At 39.3% G+C, this 25,524-nt stretch overlaps 1 protein-coding gene across 8 annotated transcripts in view; it reads left to right on the forward strand.

The window, feature by feature from the left end:
* Nucleotides 1-25,524, forward strand: part of SRD5A2 (steroid 5 alpha-reductase 2) — a 48,193-nt gene that overhangs the window by 8,322 nt on the left and 14,347 nt on the right. For 7 of the 8 annotated variants that reach the window (XR_006343620.1, XR_006343621.1, XM_043918316.1 and 4 more), the window contains exons 2-3: nucleotides 15,509-15,535; nucleotides 19,780-19,943. Coding sequence is in view for 6 of the 8 variants with exons in the window: in XM_043918316.1 (XP_043774251.1) it covers nucleotides 15,509-15,535; nucleotides 19,780-19,943 (191 nt within the window). In the remaining 2 variants the exon portion in view is untranslated. The remainder of the gene's footprint in view (nucleotides 1-15,508; nucleotides 15,536-19,779; nucleotides 19,944-25,524) is intronic. The other variant, XM_043918313.1, reaches the window with a different exon arrangement.

Genomic DNA, 25,524 nt, shown 5'->3' on the forward strand with positions numbered 1-25,524 from the left:
GTAGTAGCCCAAAACTGGAAATCACCCAAATGTCCATCAAAAAATAAATGAGTAAACAAACTGGTATAGCCAAATAATCAAATACTACTCCACCATAAAAATGAATGAACTATTGATGTGAGCTACAAGGATGAAGCTCAGAATAATTATTCTGGGCAAAGAAGCCAAGCAAAAAGAGAGTGTATGCTTTATGACTCCATTTGTATACAACTCTGCGAAATTCAAACTCATCTATGGAACATGAAGTACATCATTGGTTTCCTGGGGACAAAGGGAGAGACAGGAGGATGAGATTATGAGGAGTATGAACAAAACTTTGGTGGAGATGGATGTGTTCATTATTTTGATATCATGATGGTTTTAAAATTTATCAGACTGCATGCTTTAAATATGTGCAGTTAATTGTTAATCATATCTCGATGAAGATTAAAAAAACTATACATAGACCTATGAAAAAACTGTGTATGTGTGGCTTTGTGTCACTGAGAATTGTTCAAACTTTCTGTGAGGCAATGCTTAACCATAGCTGAATAGCTGTTCACTTTCTTCCCCCCAGGAATTTCACTTGGGGAGAATACTCAAGGGAAATAGTCCAAAAGAAAGAAACAATTTACATAAAATTATGGTGTTATGGTTCACAACTGTAGAATACTGGAAGTTACTTAGATGCTCTACTATTAAGGGCTGATTATAACTAATATGATTGAATATTATGTATACTTCAAAAATATTAGCTTCTTTGTTCTGTGTCTGTGATGAAAATAAGTTTAACGTATAAGGTGATTTGTGAAGAAATAGTGCAAAATGAATATGCTCTGAGAAATCTCCATCAACACTTATGAATGAATATATTAATTAAAGTGGTGTGAATAGCTGATAATTTTGGTTTATGGGATTTGTATGTAATATTTTCAAAGTGTTTAATTGTATAACTCTCACTATACCTAATAGAAGGAATAATACTGACATTATGAGCTTTTAAGTTACCTTGCTAACTACGTAATTAAATGCCAATAGAGATCAAGACATTTCTACAAGAATGGATAAACACAAGGTCCTACTGTATAGCACAAGGAACTATTGATATATGCAATATCTTATGATAAACCATAATGGAAAAGAATATAAAAAAGAATGTATATATGTGTATAACTGAGTCATTTTGTGGTACAGCAGAAATTAACACAACAGTGTAAATCGACTATACTTCAATAAAATGATAAAAGGAAAGCTATTTCTACAAATAAGCATTGCTTTGAGGGGAAAGTCACCACTACATTATCTCCCCCACTAAGCCACTATGACATCACTAACTTCTGAAATTGTCATTTTTCTTTTTTTTTTTAATTGTAGTGGTTTTTGCCATACATTGACATGAATCAGCCATGGATTTACATGTGTTCCCCATCCTGAACCCTCTCTCACCTCCCTCCCCATCCCGTCCCTCTGGGTCATCCCAGTGCACCAGTCCCGAGCACTTGTCTCATGCATCCAACCTGGACTGGCGATCTGTTTCACACTTGATAATATACATGTTTCGATGCTGTTCTCTCAGATCATCTCACCCTCGCCTTCTCCCACAGAGTCCAAAAGTCTGTTCTGTACATCTGTATCTCTTTTTCTGTATTGCATATAGGGTTATTGTTATCATCTTTCTAAATTCCATATATATGCGTTAGTATACTGTATTGGTGTTTTTCTTTCTGGCTTACTTCACTCTGTATAATGGGCTCCAGTTTCATCCATCTCATTAGAACTGATTCAAATGAATTCTTTTTAATGGCTGAGTAATATTCCATTGTGTATATGTACCACAGCTTCCTTATCCATTCATCTGCTGATGGGCATCTAGGTTGCTTCCATGTCCTGGCAATTATAAACAGTGCTTCGATGAACATTGGGGTACACGTGTCTCTTTCAGATCTAGTTTCCTCAGTGTGTATGCCCAGCAGCAGGATTGCTGGGTCATATGGCAGTTCTATTTCCAGTTTTTTAAGGAATCTCCACACTGTTCTCCATAGTGGCTGTACTAGTTTGCATTCCTACCAACAGTGTAAGAGGGTTCCCTTTTCTTCACACCCTCTCCAGCATTTATTGTTTGTAGACTTTTGGATAGCAGCCATTCTGACTGGCATGTAATGGTACCTCACTGAGGTTTTGATTTGCATGATTTGCATAAATATAAATCTTTCATATTTACCCTTTGAGTTAGGGTGTTGAAGATTCCTTAAAAGGCAGTTGTGTTTAAAGTTGTTCTCTATCGCTCAGCTGCTCAGTCGTGTCTGACTCTTTGCGACCCCATGGACTGCAGCACCCCAGGCTTCCCTGTCCTTCACCATCTCCCGGAGCTTGCTCAAACTCATACCCATTGAGTTGGTGATGCCATCCAAACATCTTGTCCTCTGTCATCCCCTTCTCCTCCTGCCTTCAGTCTTTCCCAGCATCAGGTCTTTTCTAATGAGTCAGCTCTTCACATCGGGTGGCCAAAGTATTGAAGCGTCAACTTCAGCATCAGTCCTTCCAATTAAAAGCAGAGATTTTTGTAGTTTGGTTGAAATCTATCATATTGCTATTTGTTTCTATTTGTCTGTCTGTTGTTTGTTCCTATTTTCCCTTTATCTTCCATCTTTTGAATTGAGTGTTATTTTATTCCATTTTATATCACCATTTACTTTCTAGTGATATTATACCACTTCATGTATAGGAATATGAAATAATATACTTCCATTTCTCCCCTGTTGACCTTTATGCTATTGTATTTGTTTTACTCCTACACATGCCACAAGAAGCTTCAACATATTGCTCTTATTTTTGCTTAAAAAGTCAATTATCTTTTAAAGGGATTTAAATGATAAAATCATGTATTTCCCATTTCTGATGTTCTTTACTTTTGAACGTTGATCTATATTTCTATCTTATATTATTTTTTCTTTTGCCTGAAGAATTTAACTTTTTAGGACAGTTTTTTTTTCATATTTTGAATATCTGAAAATGTCTTTATAGCTCCTTTGTTTCTGGAGGTATGTAATTCTAGATATAACATTCTAGATTGCAGCTATTTAGTTTCAGTACTTTAAATATGTTGCTCCAAATAAATAAATAAATATGTTGCTCCACTGTTATCTTGCTTACATCATTTCCGAAAAGAAACCTGTCTTCTTCCTTATCTTTTTCCTCTTTTATGAAACTGTCTTACAGATCACTGATGCTTTTATCATTTTTTTAAGATTTTTTTTCAGTGTGTTTCTTTTGGATAGTTTCTGTTGCTATGTCTTCAAGTTTACAGTCTTTTATTCTGTGATATTCTTATGTGTTGTTAATCCTGTCTCCATCTCAGACATAGTAGTTTCCATGTCTAGAAATTCGATTTTGGCTTTTTTTTTTTTTCTCTTTTCTATGTCTCTACTTAATTTTACGTGCACATGAAATACAATTATGATAGCTATTTTAATGTCATTGCCTGGTAATTCTAACATCTGTGTTTTCCTGCTTCTTTGCATGCCTGGTCATCTGGACAGAGGAACTTGGTGCACGTGGTCAGAAAGAGTCAAACATGACTGAGCAACTAAGTATAGCACAGCACACTGTACCTTGCTGGCTCTTGCATATTTTTGTGTTCCTATAAATATTCTTGAGCTTTGTTCTGGGGTGCAGTTAAGTTACTTGGAAGTAATCTGGCCCTTTCAGATCTTGATCTGATTTTCTAGGTACTTCTAGAAGAGTGCTAGTACAAGGGCTACTTAATTCTCTCCTCTGATCCAAGGCCTTTTTGAGTACTCTACCCAGTGTCCCATGTATTACAAGTTTTTCATTCTGGCTGGTGGTAATGGGCTCTATTCCTGGACCATTCCAAATGACATCAGAATCCCTATAAAACTGGGCTACAGTAAAAAGTCAAACAGCTAGAACTGAAAACCACAGTTTTGTTTTTGCAAACAATGAGAAATAAAGGATACAAAATTGTAGCTTAGAGAAATGATGTATTTGTGTCCAACAGTGAACATGTCTTGTCCTTAGCTCAACTTAGTAAGCTTGCTGAAATTTGTGCTTCAAGATGAAAACCACCCAATGTCACAATTTACAATTTGTTATTTTGCTCATGGTCATTTATCATGAGTGGCTGAGCAGGTGTGTTTACACAATGCCAAAACACACACCAAACCTATCAACTTGAAGAGATAAGCTGGTTATTCAAATTAATTGATTAGTTACTCAGGTCAAGAGATCCATCTGGGTCTATTAGTACACTAAGATCTTGATCTTAGGAACAAACGAACAAATAAATGAATAGGGTCAGTGGTCTGTAGCCTGTCTCTTGTAGGAGGTTGTACCTCAATGATGATTACTCTTCCCATCACTCAGAAGAATCCTCAGTTTCTTAAAACTTTGGTAATTAATTGGATATTCAGACTGAACTTCTATTTTGATGTAGAGGCAGAAAGAAAGAGGAAAATTGAATGAATGTGCAATTACAAGTTCTCTCAATACTACCAGGACAAAAATATTAAGAGATAATATAAACAGGAAACTTAAAAATGGTGTACTATGTTTTAGGTCTTCATGAGCTGGTCATCTCAATGTTTTTCATAATTTTAATATATCTATTGGATCATGACCACCAGATAATTCACACCAGAGGACATTTGCAAGGGGTTGACAATGGGACCTCTCTGTCCTGGCATTTTTCCCATGGTACAACCCTTATGGAAAATGATCAACCATTCTACTGCAGGGGAAAAAACATAGTTTTATTGAATTGAGCCCCTTAAAAAATACTAGATTTTGCAGTCTAATTTCTCTGTGTGTACATTTGGAGAAACCAAAACATCTGGTCACTGCCAATTTGAAAAAGTTTGCTAAATTTGCCAATGGAGGTTATGAAGTCAGTGGTTTTTAATCCTGGCCACACATTGGAGTCATCTGGGGCGACTCTTGAGTGCTGCCAATGCTCCCAATCCTATGCCCGTGATTCTGAGTTATTTATCTTCAGCGTGCCTCTTCACCTTTAGCATTGGGTGATTTGAATATGCAACCAGAGGTGAGAGCCTCCAATGTAGACAAATCCCCGTGAAACTGGCATTTTTTTTTTCGTACAGTGAATGCAATAGAGCAAAGTACTCAAGAACATAAACTCTGGAAATATTTCCATCTGGACTTGGATCTCAACTATGATATTTCATAGCTGTACCAATTTGGGCTAATGTAATCTCACCGTGCCTTAGTTTCCTCATCTGCACAATGGGGATAATTACAATATTACCTATTTCCTAGGGTTGCTGTAAAGATTAAATGAGTTAATATGTGCAAAGTACTTAGAACAGTACCTGGAGCATAGTAAGCACTGTATAAATATTAGTTGTATGTGGTTCTTTGCTGGCAGTTCCCTTACAGGATGTCTGAACCAAAGTTAATTTCAGTGACCTAATACTACTCTAACGAGGTGACTAGTTCCCTGTAGTTGCTATAATAAATTACCACAAACTGGCTGGCTTAAAACAACAGGAAGTTTTTCTGTCATCACTCTGGAGGCCAGAAGTCAGAAATTTTTTTCTCCTGTCCTTTTGGAGGCCAGAAGGCGTCAGATGGGTTCCCTGTGGAATCTCTAAAGGGAGATCCTTCTTTGCCTTGTTCAGCTTCAGCAGCTGCCTGCATTTCTTGGCTTTATCTATGTTCCATCTTCACATTGCCTTTTTCTCTGTGTATCTTTCTTCTCTTCTTCTGCTCCTTTCTTGTGTAAGGATACATATGATGGCCTTTAGCGTCTATTCAGATTATCCAGGATAGCTTCATCTTCTCAAGATCCTTAATTTAATATCATCGTTTGCCATGTAAGAATGTTCACTCTTTTGCTATAATGAAGTAATAGTCACAAGTTCTGGGGATTAGGGCATAAACATATTTTGGGGGCTAGCATTCAAGCCATAATACAAGGTCCATAATTAAACATAAGCTTGGATGGCATGCACCACTGACTCATTCTGTATTTAGTCATTTTTGCATTTGACCTGTACTTCCCACTCTCTAGGATGTCCAAAACCATCACTTACATTGACAGGTATCATCTGAGTCTGTAGACAAGTGACTGTTCATCATTTCTTGGGAAGCACTTGGGGAAGTAGGCCAAGGGCTCAGAGGACTGGTTGGCCTTATGCTCTTTGGCATTCAGAAAGGCTCCGACAAGGGAAGACCTCTTGGTGAGTTCTGTTCCAAGAGAATAATTTTGGGGAAACTCTATTTTATGATCAAATGCAACTCAAAACCTTCACCAATCCTGGCTTTAAATCTGGAAAAGGTCGATGCTCATTTTACAAGAGAACAGTGTGATGTTGCATTAATCAGGACTCTTTCAGTTTCAAGTGACAGAATATTCAAGTAGGTTTAAGTAAAATCTGAATTTATTACCTTTCATGACTGGAAAATTCTAACTTCAGGTCCAGATTGATTTAGTGGTTCCAAAGATACCATCAAGATCTGGTTTCTCTCTGCAGCTGTTGGCTCTACTTCTTTTACTAACTCTGTTTTCAGAAAGGCTGTCATTTGGTGGTAGCAAGACAACTGTAGCATCTAAGAGTGTATATCCTCCATGGGGTCGCAAAGAGTTGCACCTGACTGAGCGACTAAGCACATCCTCTCAGATCCAGGGCATGTGGAAAAGAAGAGTTTTAGAAAACATAAGCAAAACCTTGTTGAGTTTATATGCCCATCTCTGAAAGAGCCAGTGTAATAGGGTTGTCCCTGTTCTGATTGGCTGAGGATGAACCTTTTCACAGACTAAGATGGGAAGGAAGTGGGTCCCTGATGGAGAACCAGGGTAGTTACCTAAGGAGAAAGAATGAATGTTGGGTAGCAGATGCAACAAATGACTACCAGAGATGCAACAAGATCCTTGGACTAAAATGACTGAAAAACCAAAGATAGATTCTTTTGAAGAGCTTGTGGAATTTTTTTCCAGTTGGATATTTTGATCTCAATTTTCCTTTCCAATTGGAAATGAGTGAGTTGTTTTGAAGCAGAGGACCCTCTTTTAAATCTCATCTCTGCTGTCCCTTTGTAACTGTGTGGCCTTAGGAAAATTACCACACCTCTGTGAACTTCATATTCTTCACTGGGCTAGCAGTAGTAACACACACACACACACACACACACACACACACATTCTCTTTCTCAGGATAAATGCCTTCATATCAGGACAGCAGGGTGCATTAACAGAATAAGCCTACCTGAACACAATCTGATTGGTATCAAAAAACCATCTGCCCCAATAACTCTTTTTGTGGCCATGAAATATGTCTGATATCCCTACCATTCAAGTATTTTCTTTGGTTTAAAGCAACATATCTCCAGATAGCCAGGTAAAAAATTCCAAGGAATTTTCAAAAATTCCAAGGAAAGGTAACAGGAAATCTTGCATCATTGACTACTCTTTATCTGCCATCTTAGAGGGGATGAACCAGAGAAAGTCACCTGTGAGATGATTTTTGTTACCACTTGCAAGGCAATCATTAAGACCTTGAGAAAAATACTTTCTCTGTCCTTCCACATCTATTTTAGGATTCTTGTCTCACTATTTCTCCTTTCACTCAGGCAGGGCCTTCATGTTCTCTAGGGATCAGTTCGGTTCAGTTCAGTTGCTCAGTCGTGTCTGACTCTTTGTGACCCCGTGAACTGCAGCATGCCAGGCTTCCCTGTCCATCACCAACTGCCAGAGTCTACCCAAACCCATGTCCATTGAGTCGGTGATGCCATCCAACCATTACATCCTCTGTTGTCCCCTTCTCCTCCTGCCCTCAATCTTTCTCAGCATCAGAGTCTTCTCAGATGAGTCAGCTCTTTGCATCAGGTGGCCAAAGTATTGGAGTTTCAGCTTCAACATCAGTCCTTCCAATGAAAATCCAGGACTGATCTTTAGGATGGACTGGTTGGATCTCCTTGCAGTCCAAGGGACTCTCAAGAGTCTTCTCCAACACTGCAGTTCAAAAGCATCAATTCTTTGGCGCTCAGCTTTCTTTATAGTCCAGCTCTCACATCCATACATGACTGCTGCCAATGCCATAGGGAACCTCCACATTGAAAAGCTCTGTCTAGAGTTCTCCTTTCCCCAAGTGTCTCAGGTTGTGAAATGACCTCTCTTCTCCATAATTACAATTCTCGTTTTCACACTGGAGCTGATGTTAGGTAGGGTGAGTGGCATCTGACTACTATTTGTTAAAGTATTTATGCAAAGCATGAATGAGGGACAGGCTCAACTTTCTTTCAGGGGATAATATTGATATTTCATCTTCTATTGTGGTATAAGAGTTTTTGAGAAGGATACTTGGGTCTCTTTCCTAGTCACCTAGAATCAGTTGCAAATGTACTTATATCAGGTGCTAACTCACACTTCTGAGAGATTATTGCCCATAGGCTTTAGGTGTCACTTAGAAGATAATAGGAAGTAGAGCACCCTGAGAGATTGGGACAAAGGAATGGGAGGTTTCAATAAAAGAACTGGAAAGAAAAGATTTGAAGACTGGGGAATTTTCAGGAAAAATAAACCTTTTGGGATATGGCCATGTACGTCTGTGTCATGCATGTCTGGGATCCTGAGAATGGAGGAGAAAGAGGGAAGCAGCAGGAGAGGAACCCACAGGGGATATGCTATGAGCAAATTCAAAGACTAGGGCTCAAAGATCATTTTCACATTGGTCTTAGGCTGGCCCTTGGCTTTATACAGAGAAACTCTAATGATATATTTCCTTGGTTTGGAAAGAAACACTTAGCCATTAAGTTCTAATATGTGCCAGTTACATTAATCATACTGTTTAATTCTTTCAACAACCTTCTGAGGTTGGTTGTTATTATCCTTTTATAAATAGGAAACTGAGGTTCTGAGGAGTTAAGTTGCCAAGATCATTGTGATAGTTAAAAAAATATATCTCTAAATTTTTTTGATGTGACTTCCTTGAAAAAATGGTACCAAAGAGATAGTTAAGAGAGAGTTCTTTATGTATTCTAAATTCTAGTTCTTTGTAAGTTATGTGGTTTGCAGATATTTCCCCCAATTGTATAATTTGTCTTTCATTCTCTTAACAGGGTCTTATGAAAAGCAAAACTTTAAAAATTTTTGGTTAAGTCCAATTTATGAATTTTTACCTTTATGGATAATTCCTTGGGATTTTCTATAGAGACAGTCATGTCATTTTCAAACAAGAACAATTTTATTTCTTCCCTTCTGATCTGTATGCTTTTAATTTTTTTCTTGCCTTATTGCTCTGACTAGAATTTGCAGCACTTTGTTAAATGGGAGTAGAGAGATAAGACATCTTGTCTTCTTTATGATCTCAGAGGGAAAACATTCAGTCATTGATCATTAAGTATAATGTTAGCTGTAGATGGACTTTATCAAGTTCAGAAAGTTTCCCTTTATTCCTATTTTCTCAGTGTTTTTATCATTAATGAGAGTTGAATTTCATCACTTTTTTTACAATGATTGATATGATCATAATATTCCTTTTATTTTTCTGTTAAAAAGTTGGATTGCATTGATTAATTTTGAATATTGAACCAGTCTTGCATCCCTGGAATAAATCTCACTTGCTTGATCACTTTGTATAATTATTTTTATATATTGTTGAATTCTATTTCTTAATAGTTTGTTAAAATTTTTCGTGTCTGTAATCATGGGTTTTAGTAGCTCATAATACTTCTTTCTTTGTATTGTGTTTGTCTGGTTTTTGTGTTAGAGTAACATTAGCCTTATAAAGTGAGAAGGTTGAGCAGAATGTTTAAATAAACATTAAATTATTTTTAAATGCTTGGTAGAATTCTCTAGTGAAACCATCTGGACCTGGAGGGTTTTTTTTTTTTTTGAGGAGTTTTAAAGTTATGAATTAAATTTCCTTAATAGCTATAGGGCTAGTCAAATGGTCTATTTCATTAGGGCAAGTTATGATAGCTTGTGTCTTTCAAGGATTTAATCCATTTCATCTAAACTGTCAAGTTTATACAGGTATCATTTCCCTGATAGCTCAGTTGGTAAAGAATCTGCCTGCAATGCAGGAGACCCTGGTTTGATTCCTGGGTCAGGAAGATCTGCTGGAGAAGGAATAGGCTACCCTCTCCAGTATTCTTGGGCTTCCCTGTGCTCAGCTGGTGACGAATCCGCCTGTAATGCGGAAGACCTGGGTTCAATCCCTGGGTTGGGAAGATCCCCTGGAGAAGGAAAAGGCTGCCCGCTCCAGTATTCTGGCCTGGAGAATTCCATGGACTGAATAGTCCATGGGGTTGCAAAGAGTCAGACAAGACTGAGGAACTTTCACTTTCACATAGTTATTCATAGTATTTCATTAATATCCTTTTGATGTTTGCAGGTTCTGTTTCTTTCCTGATTATGTTTTCTCTTTTTTCTTTATTAGTCTCATTAAAGGTAAATTTTATTCATCTTTTCAAAGAATTAATTTTATTGCTGTTTTAATATTTTGAATTTTATTGATTTTTTGCTCTTATCTTTATTATTACCTTCCTTTGGATTTATTATGCTCTTTTTTCCTAGGATTTTAAAGTAGGGGTTTTGAGACCTTTCCTATTTTCCATTGTATGTATTTAGTACTACAAAATTTTCTGGGAGCACTGGTGAGATGTGGCCAGATTCTGGAAATATTTTGAGGTAGAGCTAGTAGGATTTGCTAACAGATTCTATGTATATTATGAGAGAGAAAAGTGAGAGAGAAGAGGAAGAAGTCAATGATGATTCAACGTCTTCAATCCAAGCAAGTGGAAGAATGAACTGAGATGGGGCAGGTTCAGGGGTGTGCAGGTTTTGGGATGAGTGGGGAATTAGGGGTTTGGGTATATTAAATTTGTGAAATCTTTTCAACTAAATGTCTAATAGGGAGTTGTCTATATGAGTCTGAGTTCAAGGACTGCAGATATCCTGTCTGGAGGCATAAATTTGGGAATTGTCATGTTTTAGATGATAATATTAATAAAAGGTATGAGTCTAGATGTGATCACATCTACAGTGGCTATAAATAAAGACAGAAAGAGTCCTTAGCCTTGGGGCACTTCAGTACTTAAAAGTTAAGGGAGTGAAGAGAAACCAGCAAAAGAAAATGAAGAGAAATCAGTGAGGTAGGAGAAGAATCAAGAGAAAGTGGTGTGCTGGAAGCTGAATGAAGACAGTGTTTCCAGAAGGATGGAGTGATCAACTTGTCAAATAAGAGAGCTGAAAATTGGCTGTTGGAATTGAAAATATGTAGGTCTCTGGAGGTCTCACCAAGATCAGTTTCTGTTGGGGAGAGGAAGGACAAAAGGAGGAACAGACATAGAGATGGCAAGTATAGACAACTCTTTTGAAGAATTTTGCTGTAAAAGAAAGCAGGAAAATGGGGTAGTGGATAAAGGGGGAGATGGAGTTGAGGATGGAGTTATTACTATACATAACAAGTAAATATATATATGGAAACCTAGTATTTTATATATAGAATTTGAATTCATTTTGATTGACAATGAAATCTAAAATTTCATATAGTGAAAAGTCTTCAATAGGCTTGATAATCTCAGCAATAGCATCTATGTTTGAAGAAGACTTAGTTAAATATGAGATGGTCTATGCAAGATGTATAATTTTAAAGTTTTTTCTTTAGTTTAATTTGGATGTGCAATTTCAGTTAACCCTTTCCAATAAGCATCCCCCCAAATGAATATTTACTTAGCAGTGATAGAAAACTTTATATTTACATAGTGCTTATCAGACTTTGGTTCAGAACAAACACAGAGGAATGAAAATTTACAATAAAAAGTGTAGGAGGGAATTAAAGTGAAGTGGTTCCAAACCCCAGGGAAACTGAGTCTCAGGTCAAATTGGGCTCGGAAAGTAAAACTCACCTGCAACCCTCCACAGCACTAATGGTTAGCCTCTTGGGTGTTCTCTCCTCCCCTCTTCATTGTTCTTACCACTTTCTGCACTGAAACTCTCATTTTAGACTGCTCTCAGCTTTCCAAGAGCAAAGTTTTTCCAATCAGAATGATTTTATTTTTTCTCCAGGACTCCTGGCTTTTTGCAGAGCTTTTTGCCTGTGTGGCTAGGTTGCATGTACCAGTCACTGTTGCAGTTGGGTGGTGCCAAAGGAATGAAAGTGGGAGTAATATATGCTACTTCTAATCTGCAGCCTGCCCTTAAGAAAACCTTTACACAATCCTCCATGCTGTTTTTGTCTGCTGGCCAGAGGAAGAAGATGCCTTGAAAGAGCCTGGATCCTCAGTGATTATGGAGCAGAGCATCACTCCTGAAGAGCTTTGTGCTATGACACAAGCAAAGAATGAGCTTTCAATACATGGAACCTCTTGGGAGTTGTTTATTATAGTAGTGAGCCTGTCCTGAGTAATACGTACTCCTTTGGGTGAAATGTGATTGAGGATTGACTGTTCGTTCAGATTCTTAGAAAGTTCAGAAGGGGGCATACGTGGTTTAAAGAGTGAATACATGGTTTACCTTGGAAAATGGCTGCATGCACTATGTCCTGGGTTTTCAAAAGGCAAGGACTTTGCCTTTGGGCCTGTTTCGGGGGTATTGATGGCACTTACAGTCCCACATTGGGAGGCCAACAATGAGCATTGTTGAACACTGGGAGGCTATTTTTTTAAATAGCCTTTCTTTAGCCTTTAGAACCACTATACATACATATATATCATTATGGTTTTGATGAAGTCCAGTATATCTATTTTTTCCTTCTTGGCTTTTGAAGGATCATTTTCCCAGGTAAAAAATTGTTTGACAGGTTTTTTGTTTTTTTTTTTTTGTCAGACTACTGAATATGTCATTCCACTGCCTGCTTGCCTTCATGATTATTCTATTGAATGTGATGAGTTTCTTCTCTATTGCTGTTTTCAAGATTCTCTCTTTATCTTTGGCTTTCATCAGTTTAATCATGATAGACCTAAATTTTGATATCTGTAAGTCTATCCATGTGGCATTCACTGGACTTCTTGGATGTGTTGATTAGTGTTTGTCATCAAATTCAAAATTTTTTGGACATTACTTTTTCAAATATTCTTTCTGCCCCTTTGTCATTATTCTCTCTGTGTCCTACAGATTTCTGAACCTCTGTTTATTTTCCTCTATTCCTCAAACTGGAATAATTCAGTTAAACTGTCTTCAACTTCATTGATTCTTTCTTCTGCCTGCTCAAGTCTACTGCTAACCCCTTTAGTGAATTTTTCATTTCAGTTGTTATACTTTTCAACTTCAGATTTTTATTTGGCTCCATTTTATAATTTCTATCTCTGCTGATATTCTCTATTTGATAGTCTCTCATTCTTATAAATTCATTTAAGTCTTTAGACATGGTTTCTTTTAACTCTTTGAAATATTTAAAATAATTCATTAAAAATTTTTGCCTAGTAAATCCAGTGTCTGGTCTTCTCAGAGACAATGTTAATTGGCTGCATTTTCCCCTATGAATGGCTCATAGTTTCTTGTTTCTTTGAATGTTCCATGGTTTACTGTTGAAAACTATAATACTATGTAACTGCTCTGGAAATCAGATTCTCTCTGCCTCCTAGATTTTTTTGTTTTTACTGTTTGCCTAGTAGCTTTTCGGAACTTATTCTATGAAGCCTTTGTCTTCACTGATGTGACTGAAGTCACTACTTGGTTTCCTTAGTGACTAGTTAATGACCACAGGTTCCCTAAAACGCCTGAAACCAGTATGTCTCCCAGTCTTCACCAAGGTCCTCTGTGTGCATCTTAGAGAAGTCCTTTAACAACCACCCATGTTGTTTACAATTCTGCTTTGGCTTCACTTACCACTTGCTCAGACCTCAAAGTCTATCAGAAGTGAGAGCTTAGGAAATTTTCAGGTCTTTTAAAAAGGATTTATTTATTTACCTATGGCTGTGCTGGGTCTTCGCTGCTGCACGTGGGCCCTCTCGAGTTGCAGTGAACAAGGGTTACTTTCAGTGGCTTCTCTTGTTGCAGAGCATGGGCTCAGTAGTTGTGGGCTTCATTGCCATGTGGCATGTAGAATCTTCCCTAATCAGGGACCAAACCAGTTTCCTCTGCATTGGCAGTTGGATTCTCAACCACTGAACCATCAGGGAAACCCCAAGTCTTCTTTTAAGCATATGCATGGCTCTACGCATGTGCATGACTGTCTAGATTCCCAGAAATATGTATGAGGTTATCAAAGCTCCTATGGGCATCTCATTTCTCAGCCTTTCCTTTTAAGCTTTTTGATTAGTCTAATATTGTCCCACCTATTATCCCCTGCCTCAGGCCACTGTGGTGCTAAAATATTTTAAAAAACACCCCCCAAACCCAGAAACTTTTGGCACTGGGTAAGTCTGAGTGAGGGGGACTAAAGATAAGTCTTTTGAGTGGAGTCATCACCAGGGAACCACCAAACAAGTAAGATAATTACTTCTCTATGGAAATGAGGCTTTGAAAGACCTCAAGTTATGTTTTGCTGCCTTCAAACCTGGGAATGGATGCTGTTACTTTTCAAGGCTGTGCAGAGCTGGAAAGGGGAAGATGGGATTAAGATCGGTTAAAAATACCACAAAACTTGTTGTCCTTCCTGAGATTCAATCTTTTTCTTACTTAAATGCTCCCTGTGTTGCTGCAAGCCTTGGTTGGTACCCAGAGCTCTTGAACAATGTGGCTGTTAGGGGCACTGATCCTCCAAGCAATTGAAAATCCATGCATAACTCACAGGCAGTCCTCTATGTCCATGGTTCCCCAGTATATGCTGTTCCTCCTTATCTGAGGTACTGCACCCATGAATTCAACCAACCTTTCATAGTGTACTACTGTAGTATTTACTAGTGAAAAAAATTTGTAGGTGAGTTGACCCAGGCGGTTCCCACCCCCATTGTTCAAAGGTCAACGGTATTTCTAACATTTGGGAGCGTGTATTTAACAAGTTGGTTTAAAGTTCACATGAAGAATAAACAATGAAGGGCATCTTGAAAGTCCTTAGGAAGAGTAATGATATAAGAATAGCCCCACCTAGTATTAAAACATATTTTATTTTTAAAAAAGATTTATTTATTTATTTTTGGCTGCATTGGGTCCTTGTTGCTGCATATGGCCTTTCTCTAGTTGCGGCCAGCAGGGGCTACTCTTCATTGCAGTGTGTGGCCTTCTCATGTGGTGGCTTCTCTTGTCATGGAGCATGGGCCCCAGGTGCGTGGGCTTCAGTAATTGTGGCACACAGGCTTAGTTGCTCTTTGGCATGTGTGGAATCTTCTCAGACCAAGGATTGAACCTGTGTCCCCTGCATTGGTGGGCTTTCCTGGTGCCTCAGATGGTAAAGAATGTGCCTGCAATGCAGAAGGCCCAGGTTCCATCACTGGGTTGGGAAGATCTGCTGAAGAAGGGAATGGCTACCCACTCCAGTATTCTTGCCTGGAGAATTCCATGGAGAGAGGAGCCTGGTAGGCTACTGTACATACTGTCCATGGGATCACAAAGAGTTGGACTTGACTGAGTAACTAACACTTTGACTTTCACTTTCCTCTGCATTGGCAGGTGGATTCTTAACCACAAAACCACCAGGTAAGTCCAAGACAAATTTTAAAAGTACAAGTATTAAAAGTGCAGTACTGGTTATAGATAAACCAATGGAACAGAAATAAGAGTCTAGAAGAAGGACCAATATGTATGATAAATTCATGTATAGTACCAGTGGCAGTGTGTGTCCGTGAGAAAGAGATATTTAGTATATTTACTAGCATTAGGAAAAAAATTAGCATTGTACAGGAGGTGGTGACCAAAGAAAAAGAAATGCAAGAAGGCAAAATTGTAGTCTGATGAGGCCTTACAAATACCTGAGAAAAGAAGACAAGTGAAAGGCAAAGGAGAAAGGGAAAGATATACCCAATTGGATGCAGTGTTCCAGAAAAGAGCAAGGAGAGATTAAAAAAAAAAGCCTTCTTAAGTGAACAAAGCAAATAAATAGAGGAAAACAATGGAATGGGAAAGACTAAAGATCCCTTCAAGGAAATTAAAGACACCAAGGGAACATTTCATGCAAAGATGGGCTCAATACAGGACAGAAATGGCATGGACCTAACAAAAGCAGAAAATATTAAGAAGAGGTGGCAAGAATACACAGAACTGTACAAAAAAGATCTTCACGACCCAGATAATCAGGATGGTGTGATCACTCACCTAGAGCCAGACATCCTGGAATGTGAAGTCAAGTGGGCCTTAGGAAGCATCACTACAAAGCTAGTGGAGGTGATGGAATTCCAGCTAAGCTATTTCAAAGCCTAAAAGATGATGCTCTTAAAGTGCTGCACTCAATATGCCAACAAATTGGAAAACTCAGCAGTGGACACAGGACTGGAAAAGGTCAGTTATTCATTCCAATCTCAAAGAAAGGCAATGCCAAAGAATGTTCAAACTACCACACAATTGCACTCATTTCACATGCTAGCAAAGTAATGCTCAAAATTCTTCAAGCCAGGCTTCAACAATATGTGAACTGTGAACTTCCAGATGTTCAACCTGGATTTAGGAAAGGCAGAGGAACCAGAGATCAAATTGCCAACATCTGTGGGTTCATAGAAAAATCAAGAGAATTCCAGAAAACATCTATTTCTGTTTCATTGACTACACTAAAGCCTTTGACTCCGTGGATCACAAAAAACTGGAAAATTCCTCAAGAGATGGGAATACCAGACCTGAGTTCTGGTACCAGGTCAGAGAATACCTGACCTGCCTCCTGAGAAATCTGTATACAGGTGAAGAAGCAACAGTTAGAACTGGGCATGGAAAAATGGACTGGTTCTGAACTGGGAAAGGAGTATGTCAAGTCTGTATATTGTCACCCTGTTTATTAAACTTCTGTGTAGAGTACATCATGTGAAATGCCAGGCTAGATGAATCACAAGTTGGAATCAAGATTACCAGGAGAAATATCAGTAACCTCAGATATGCAGATGATATTACCCTAATGGCAGAAAGCAAAGAGGAACTAAAGAGCCTCTTGATGAAGGTAGAAGAGGAGAGTGAAAAAGCTGACTTAAAACTCAGCATTCAGAAAACTGAGATCATGGTATCCAGTCCCATCAGTTCAGTTCAGTTCATTTTAGTCACTCAGTCATGTCCAACTCTTTGTGACCCCATGGACCACAGCACGCCAGGCCACCCTATCCATCACCAACTCCCAGAGTTTACTCAATCTCATGTCCATTGAGTCGGTGATGCCATCCAGCCATCTCATCCTTTGTCGGTCCCTTCTCCTCCTGCCTTCAATCTTTCCAGCATCAGGGTCTTTTCCAAGGAGTCAGCTCTTCGCATCAGGTGGCCAAAGTACTGGAGTTTCAGCTTCCATATCAGTCTTTCCAATGAAGACTCAGGACTGATTTCCTCTAGGATGGACTGGCTGGATCTCCTTGCAGTCCAAGGGACTCTCAAGAGTCTTCTCCAACACCACAGTTCAAAAGCATCAATTCTTTGGCACTCAGCTTTCTTTATAGTGCAACTCTCACATCCATACATGACTACTGGAAAAACCATAGCTTTGACTAGCTTTGTTGGCAAAGTAATGTCTCTGCTTTTTAATATGCTATCTAGGTTGGTCATAACTTTCCTTCCAAGGAGTAAGCATCTTTTAATTTCATGGCTGCAGTCACCATCTACAATGATTTTGGAGCCCCCCAAAATAAAGTCAGCCACTGTTTCCCCAGTGATGGGACATCACTTCATGGCAGATAGATGGGGAAAAATGGAAACAGTGGCAGAATATATTTTCTTAGGCTCCAAAATAACTGCAAACAGTGACTGCAACCATGAAATTAAAAGATGTTCACTCCTTGGAAGAAAAGCTATGACAAAACTTGACTGCATAATAAAAAGAAGAGATATCACCTTGCTGGTAAAAGTCCATAATAGTCAAAGCTATGGTTTTTCCAGTAGTCATGTTTGGATGTGCATGTTGGATCATAAAGAAAGCTTTTGAACTGTTGTGCTGGAGAAAACTCCTGAAAGTCCCTAGGACAAGAAGGAGATCAAACCAGTCAATCCTAAAGAAAATCAACCCTGAATATTTATTGGAAGGACTAATGCTAAAGCTGAAGCTCCAGTACTTTGGCCACCTGATGCGAAGAATTGACTCATTGGAAAAGACCTTGATGCTAGGAAAGATGGAGGGCGTGAGGAGACTGGGGCGACAGAGGATGAGACGGTTGGATGGTATCATCGACAGAATGGACATGAGTTTTGCAAACTCTGGGAGATAGTGAAGGCAAGCCTGGTGTGCTGCAGTCTATAGCATCACAAAGAGTCAGACACAATTTAGCGACTGAACAACAATAACAGCCAATGGCAACGTGTGTCAGTGAGAAAGAGATATTTAGTATATTTACTAGCATTTGAGGAGAAAAAATGCATTTGATTCCTATCTAACTTCTTGCAACAAAATAAATTCCAAAGGTTTAAACATAAAATGAAAAATCATTAAAATAATGAGAAAATAATCTTTGAATTCATAAAACACTAGGCAAGCAACCCACTTATTCATCAAAGTAAAATAAAGCACATGTGATATATTCACACATGACAATAACATACAACAATGAAAATTGATGAACTATAGTTACACACAATGACATGCTTGAGTCTTAGAAACGTAATGATGTGTTTCCTTTCATATGGAATGAATTGTGAGCAAACTACATTTTTAGGGGTGCATGCAAATGAGGCAAAATTGTAAAGAAGCAAAAGGACATGATTATTACAGGAATCAGGGTGGTGGTTACCTCTTGTGTGATCGTGGTACTGTTAACAGCAAGGACCTATAGGAGGCTTCTGGGTGATGGCCATGTTCCATTTCTTGACTTGGTTAATGACTTTATGGGTGTATATTTGATAGTAATTCATTAATCTACTAATACAGGTTTATAAACTTTCTTGTATGATGGTTATATTGCACCATCAAAAGAGAAAAATAAAAAGCATGATGTAGTTTGATGTTTGGTATTTAGCATTATACCTTGGGCAAGTTTTTATTTTGAAGTTATTTTTATTTTTTACTGTCCTCCTGGATTCCCCTATTTTCACAGTTCCTAGCATTTAGAGGAATCTCTTATTTATTTTTCTCAAGGGGCTTTGCAGCCCACTTTCTAGGGGATGCTATAATACCAGGAATTAAATCATACCAGAGAGGCATATGGAAAGCCATATGATTGTAAGGCTGCTATCAAAATTCCATTGCACTGCTGCATGGTGTAAGCCTGGCTCTATCTTCCTCCAGTACAATCTGGATTTCACTTCTAGATCTATACAAAGATGATTTCCAGTCCTGGGTTTACAGGATTGAATTTATTAATTTATAAGGATGAAATTTGCCTTTCAAAGCTGTTGTAATGATGGCTACTATGAATTTTAATGAAACAAAACAAATCATAGCATAGATGATTGCTGTAGAACCAGCTATTACAAGTCCTGGTGGCTTATATGGTAAAGAATCTGCCTGCAATGTGGAAGACCTGGGTTCCATCCCTGGTTGGGAAGATCCCTTGGAGAAGGGAATGGCAACCAGTCCAGTATTCTTGCCTGGAGAATTCCATGGACAGAGGAGCCTTGCGGGCTACAATCTATGGGATCACAAAAAGTTGGACACGTCTGAGCTACTAACACACACGGAATGAGAAATTAATAATAATGTCTCTCATTGCATACATTTAAGGGAAATGGTTTTTAAAATGGGCTTAATGTGATTGCCTGTTGTTTCATCTCATTGCTTGATATTTTTTTAACAATGGATCCTGACCTTTCTCCCCCATATGCCCCAGGACATTTGTTTATTCCGTGCTCACTAGAGGGAGGCCGTTTCCAGTTGTATTCCTTTTCAGAGGCTTTGTCTTCTGCCTGGGAAATGGATTCCTCCAAGGCTACTATCTGGCTTACTGTGCTGAATACCCGGCTGAGTGGTACACAGACATACGGTTTAGCCTGGGTAAGTAAACCTGACTGCTTCTAACCCACATCCTAGTTAACACCACTTTCTAAGGCTATATCACCATCACCTCTCCCCATCCTATTATAATAAACACTCAAGGATTCCATTCCCCCTCCCCTACCACGACTATCTCCACCCTGGTCTTTCCTCTGTACAGCAGCCAGAGAGATCTTTTAAGAACATTATGGCATTCCCCATCTCAAAATCCTCCAATGCATTTCTGTTACTCTCAGGGTAAAATACAAATTCCTTACCACTGCCTGTGAAACCCAAATGTTCTTGATCCTGTCCTGACTTCACCTCCTATCTCCATCCATCTTATTTACTGTGCTGTAGCCTCAGTGACCTTCCTGCTGGACCTGAAATGGTCAAGTTTGTCCTGGCCCAGAGCTGCCGTACAGACTACACCCTCTGTCTGGAATGCTCAACCCCTATATACTCAGGGAGCTGGTCCCTCCTTTTATTTAGGTCTCTGTCAGTTCACATCTCCTCACTGAGACGTTCTTGACCACCTATATAAAATAGTAGAAAACAATGATCCTTGAATATTTTTCATTATCTGTAAGAGGAACTAAAGTTTTTTGTTTTTAATAAAATAAAGGTTCAACTGTTTGTGCATTATTCTTGCTCAAAGGAAGAAAGGCAGAGATTATCCTTAATCCTTCTCTTTACATCACACGTGTTCTCTCCATCAGCTTAGAACAGCTCCATCTAGTTCTAAAACATGTGCCATTTGAGCTCAGTTCTCCATGACCACGCTAACTTCATCCTGGTCTGAGCCAGGATGACCTCTTGCCTGGACTGCCACAGTGACCTTTAAGTTAACCTTCCTACTTCAAGTCCTGGCCTTCAGTAGCCGCTTCTCCACACAGCAGAGTGAACATTTGAACACACGAATGGCCAGAGGATTTGTTGTATGAATGCCAGAACATGCACACAATGGAATATTCTGAAGCCTCAGAAAAACAACCAAAGCAAAACAAAAGCAAAGAATGTCTCTTTTTCATGTGGAGACTTCTCTAGAACACATGGTTTTGTAAAAAAAAAAAAAAAGTGTGCATAGTGTGTACACTATGCTGTTTTTTGTGTAGAAATAGGACAATGTTTGTGCGTGTTTAAAAGTGGAAGAGCAAATATTGGATTGATAAAAAAAGAAACTATTTTTTAAAAAGAGTATCTCTAGGGTTTAGGGTAAAGAGGATGGGATGGTGTGCAGAAATATTCTTTTAAGATAGCTTTGTCCTTTGAATCATGAAACTTCAAAACATAATTAAAAATCCATTAATTAAATTTAATTAAAAACTTAATTAAAAGTTCCTCAACATTGAGAACAAATAAATAAATGTACCTAACTGTATAGTTATTAAACTGGTACCATAACCATACAGGGAAATGATTTATGCCAATTTATAGGAAATATAGAGAATAAAGAAATAAGTTAAATGCCACCATGAGGAAGTAAGCCAGTCTTATCTAGAAAGGGGGGCATTTGAGAGACCGCTGTCCAGTCTTTGAGGAGTTTACCCAAGATGGCGGAGTAGAAGGACATGCGCTCATCTTCTCCTGTGAGAACTCCAAAACTAAAACTTGTGGCTGAACAACCATGGATGGGAGAATGTTGGATCCCACCAAAAAAAGATACCTCACATCCAAGGGCAAAGGAGAAGCCCCAGCAAGATGGTAGGAGGGGTGAAATCACGCTTAGAATCAAACCCCATACCCACCAGAGGCACTTGGAGGGCTCAAACAAAACCTTGTGCGCACCAGGACACCCCACAGAGACTGAGCCAGACCTGCCTTTGAGTGTTTTGAGTGTCTCCTGTGTTGGTACAGGTCAGCAGTGGCCTGCCACAGGGACAGGGGCTCTGGGTGCAGCAGACCTGGGTGTGGCATAAGCCCTCTTGGAGGAGGTCACCATTAACCCCCCCATAGAGCCTCCAGAACTTACACAGGACTGGGGAAACAGAATCTTGGAGGGCACAAAGAGAAACTTGTGCACACCAGGACCCAGGAGAAAGGAGCAGTGAACCCACAAGAGACTGACCCAGACTTGCCCGTGAGTGTCCAGGAGTCTCCGGCAGAGGTATGGGCCAGAGGTGGCCTGCTGCAGCATCAGGGGCACTGAATGTGGCAATGCATGCATGGGGCCTTTTGAAGGAGGTCTCCATTGTCTTCATTACCTCTACCGTAGTTTGGTCTCAGGTCAAACAACAGGGAGGGAACAGAGCCCCACCCCTCAACTGAAAATTGGATGAAAGATTTATGAGCATGGCCCTGCGCATCAGAACAAGACCCAGTTTTCCCCTCAGTCAGTCTCTCCAATCAGGAAGCTTCCGTAAGTCTCTTATCCTTATCAATTAGAGGGCAGTCAGAATGAAGACCACAATCACAGAAAACTAATCAAACTGATCACATGGATGACAGCTCTGTCTAACTCAATGAAACTATGAGCCATGCCCTATAGGGCCACCCAAAACAGATGGGTCATTGTGGACAGTTCTGACAAAACGTGGTCAACCGGAGAAGGGAATGGGAAACCACCTCAGTATTTTTTCCTTGAGAACCCCATGAACAGCATGAAAAGGCAAAAAGATAGGACACTGAAAGATGAACTCCCAAGGTCAGTAGGTGCCCAATATGCTACTGGAGAAGAGTGGAAAAATAACTCCAGAAAGAATGAAGAGGCGGAGCCAAAGGAAAAACAAAGCCCATTTGTGGATGTGACGTGATGGGAAATAAAGTCCAATGCTGTAAAGAACAATATTGTATAGGAACCTGGAATGTTAGGTCCATGAATCAAGGTAAATTGGAAGTGGTCAAACAGGAGATGGCAAGAGTGAACATTAACATTTTAGGAATCAGTGAACTAAAATGGACTGGAATGGGTGAATTTAACTCACATGACCATTATATCTGCTATTGTGAAGAATTCCTTAGACGAAATGGAATAGCCATCATAGTCAACAAAAGAGCCCCAAATGCAGTTCTTGGATACAGTCTCAAAAATGACAGAATGTCTCTCTTTGTTTCCAAGGCAAACTATCCAATATCACAGTAATCCAAGTCTATGCCCCAACAAGCAATGCTGAAGAAGTTGAACTTGAATGGTCCTATGAAGACCTACAAGACCTTCTAGAACTAACACCTAAAAAAAGATGTCCTTTTCATCAGAGGGGACTGGAATGCAAAACTAGGAAGTCAAAAAATACCTGAAGTAACAGGCAAATTTGACCTTGGACTACAAAATGAAGCAGGGCAAAGGCTAACAGAGTTTTGCCAAGTGAACGCACTGCTCATAGCAAACACCCTCTTCCAACACCACAAGAGAAAACTCTACACGTGGACATCACCAGATGATCAATGCCAAAATCAGATTGATTGTACTTTGCAGCCAAAGATGGAGAAGCTCCAAACAGTCAGCAAAAACAAGACCTGGAGCTGACTGTGGCTCAGATCATGAACCCCTTACTGAAAAATTCAGACTTAAATTGAAGAAAGTAGGGAAAACCACTAGACCATTCAGGTATGACCTCAATCAAATCCCTTATGATTATACAGTGGAAGTGACAAATAGATTAAAAGGATTAGATCTTATAGACAGAGTGCCTGAATAACTATGGATGGAGGTTTGTGACATTGTACAAGAGGTAGGGGTCAAGACCATCCCCAAGAAAAAGAAATGCAAATAGGCAAAACAGTTGTCTGAGGAGGCCTTATGAATAGCTGAGAAAAGAAGAGAAGCTAAAGGCAAAAGAGAAAAGGAAAGATATACCCATCTGAATGCAGTGTTCCAAAGAATAACAAGGAGAGATAAGACAGCCTTCCTCAGTGATCAATGCAAAGAAATAGAGGAAAACAACAGAATGGGAATGACCAGAGATCTCTTCAAGAAAATTAGAGATACCAAGGGAACTTTTCATGCAAAGATGGGCACAATAAAGGACAGAAACAATATGGACCTCACAGAAGCAGAAAAAGAGGTAGCCAAGAACACACAGAAGAACTATACAAAAAAGATCTTCATGACCCAGATAACCACAATGGTGTGATCACTCACCTAGAGCCAGACGTCCTGGAATGCAAAGTCAAGTGGGCCTTAGGAAGCATCACTATGAACAAAGTTAGTGGAAGTGATGGAATACCAGTTGAGGTATTTCAAATCCCGAAAGATGATGCTTTGAAAGTGCTGCACTTAATATGCCAGCAAATGTGGAAAACTCAGCAGTGGCCACAGGACTGGAAAAGGTCAGTTTTCATTCCAATCCCAAAGAAAGGCAATGCCGAAGAATGTTCAAACTATCGCACAATTGCACTCATCTCACACACTAGCAAAATAATGCTCAAAATTCTCCAAGACAGGCTTCAACAGTATGTGAACCATGAACTTCCAGATGTTCAAACTAGATTTAGAAATGGCAGAGGAACCAGAGATCAAATTGCCAACATCTGTTGGATCATCAAAAAAGCAAGAGAGTTCCAGAAAAACATCTACTTCTGCTTTATTGACTATGCCAAAGACTTTGACTGTGTGGACCACAACAAACTGTGGAAAATTCTTCAAGAGATGGGAATATCAGACCACCTGACCTGCCTCCTGAGAAATCTGTATGCAGGTCAAGAAGCAACAGTTAGAACTGGACATGGAATAACTAACAGACTGGTTCCAAATCGGGAAAGAAGTACATATATTGTCACCCTGCTTATTTAACTTATATGCAGAGTACACTACGTGAAATGTCAGGCTGGACAAGGCACAAGTTGGAATCAATATTGCCAGGAGAAATATCAATAACCTCAGATACACAGATGACACTACCCTTATGGCAGAAAGAGAAGAAGAACTAAAGAGGATGAAAGTGAAAGAGTAGAGTGAAAAAGTTGGCTTAAAACTCAACATTCAGAAAACTAAGATCATGGCATATGGTCCCATTACTTCATGGCAAATAGATGGGGAAACAATGGAAACAGTGAGAGACTTTGTTTTCTTGGGCTCCAAAATCACTGCAGATGGTGACTGCAGTCATGAAATTAAAAGATGTTTGCTCCTTGGAAGAAAAGCTATGGCCAACCTAGACAGCATACTAAAAAGTAGAGACATTACTTTGTCAACAAAGGTTCATCTAGTCAAAGCTATGGTTTTTCCAGTAGTTATGTATGGATGTGAGAGTTGGACTATAAAGAAAACTGAGCACCAAAGAACTGATGCTTTTGAACTGTGGTGTTGGAGAAGACTCTTGAGAGTCCCTTGGACTACAAGAAGATCCAACCAGTCAGTCCTAAAATCCTGAATGTTCTTTGGAAGGACTGATGCTGAAGCTGAAACTCCAATACTTTCGCCACCTGATGCGAAGAGCTGACTCATTGGAAAAGACCCTAACACTGGAAAAGATTGAAGGCAGGAGGAGAAGGGGATGACAGAGGATGAGATGGTTGGATGGCATCACCGTCTTGATGGACATGAGTTTGAGTAACCTCTGGGAGTTTTTGATGTACAGGGAAGCCTGGCATGCTGCAGTCCATGGGGTTCCAAAAAATCGGAAGGACTGAGCGACTGAACTGACCTGAACTTTCCAGTCTG

The sequence above is a fragment of the Cervus elaphus genome, chromosome 11, assembly GCF_910594005.1.
Source record: "Cervus elaphus chromosome 11, mCerEla1.1, whole genome shotgun sequence".
Classification (NCBI taxonomy): Eukaryota; Metazoa; Chordata; class Mammalia; order Artiodactyla; family Cervidae; genus Cervus; species Cervus elaphus.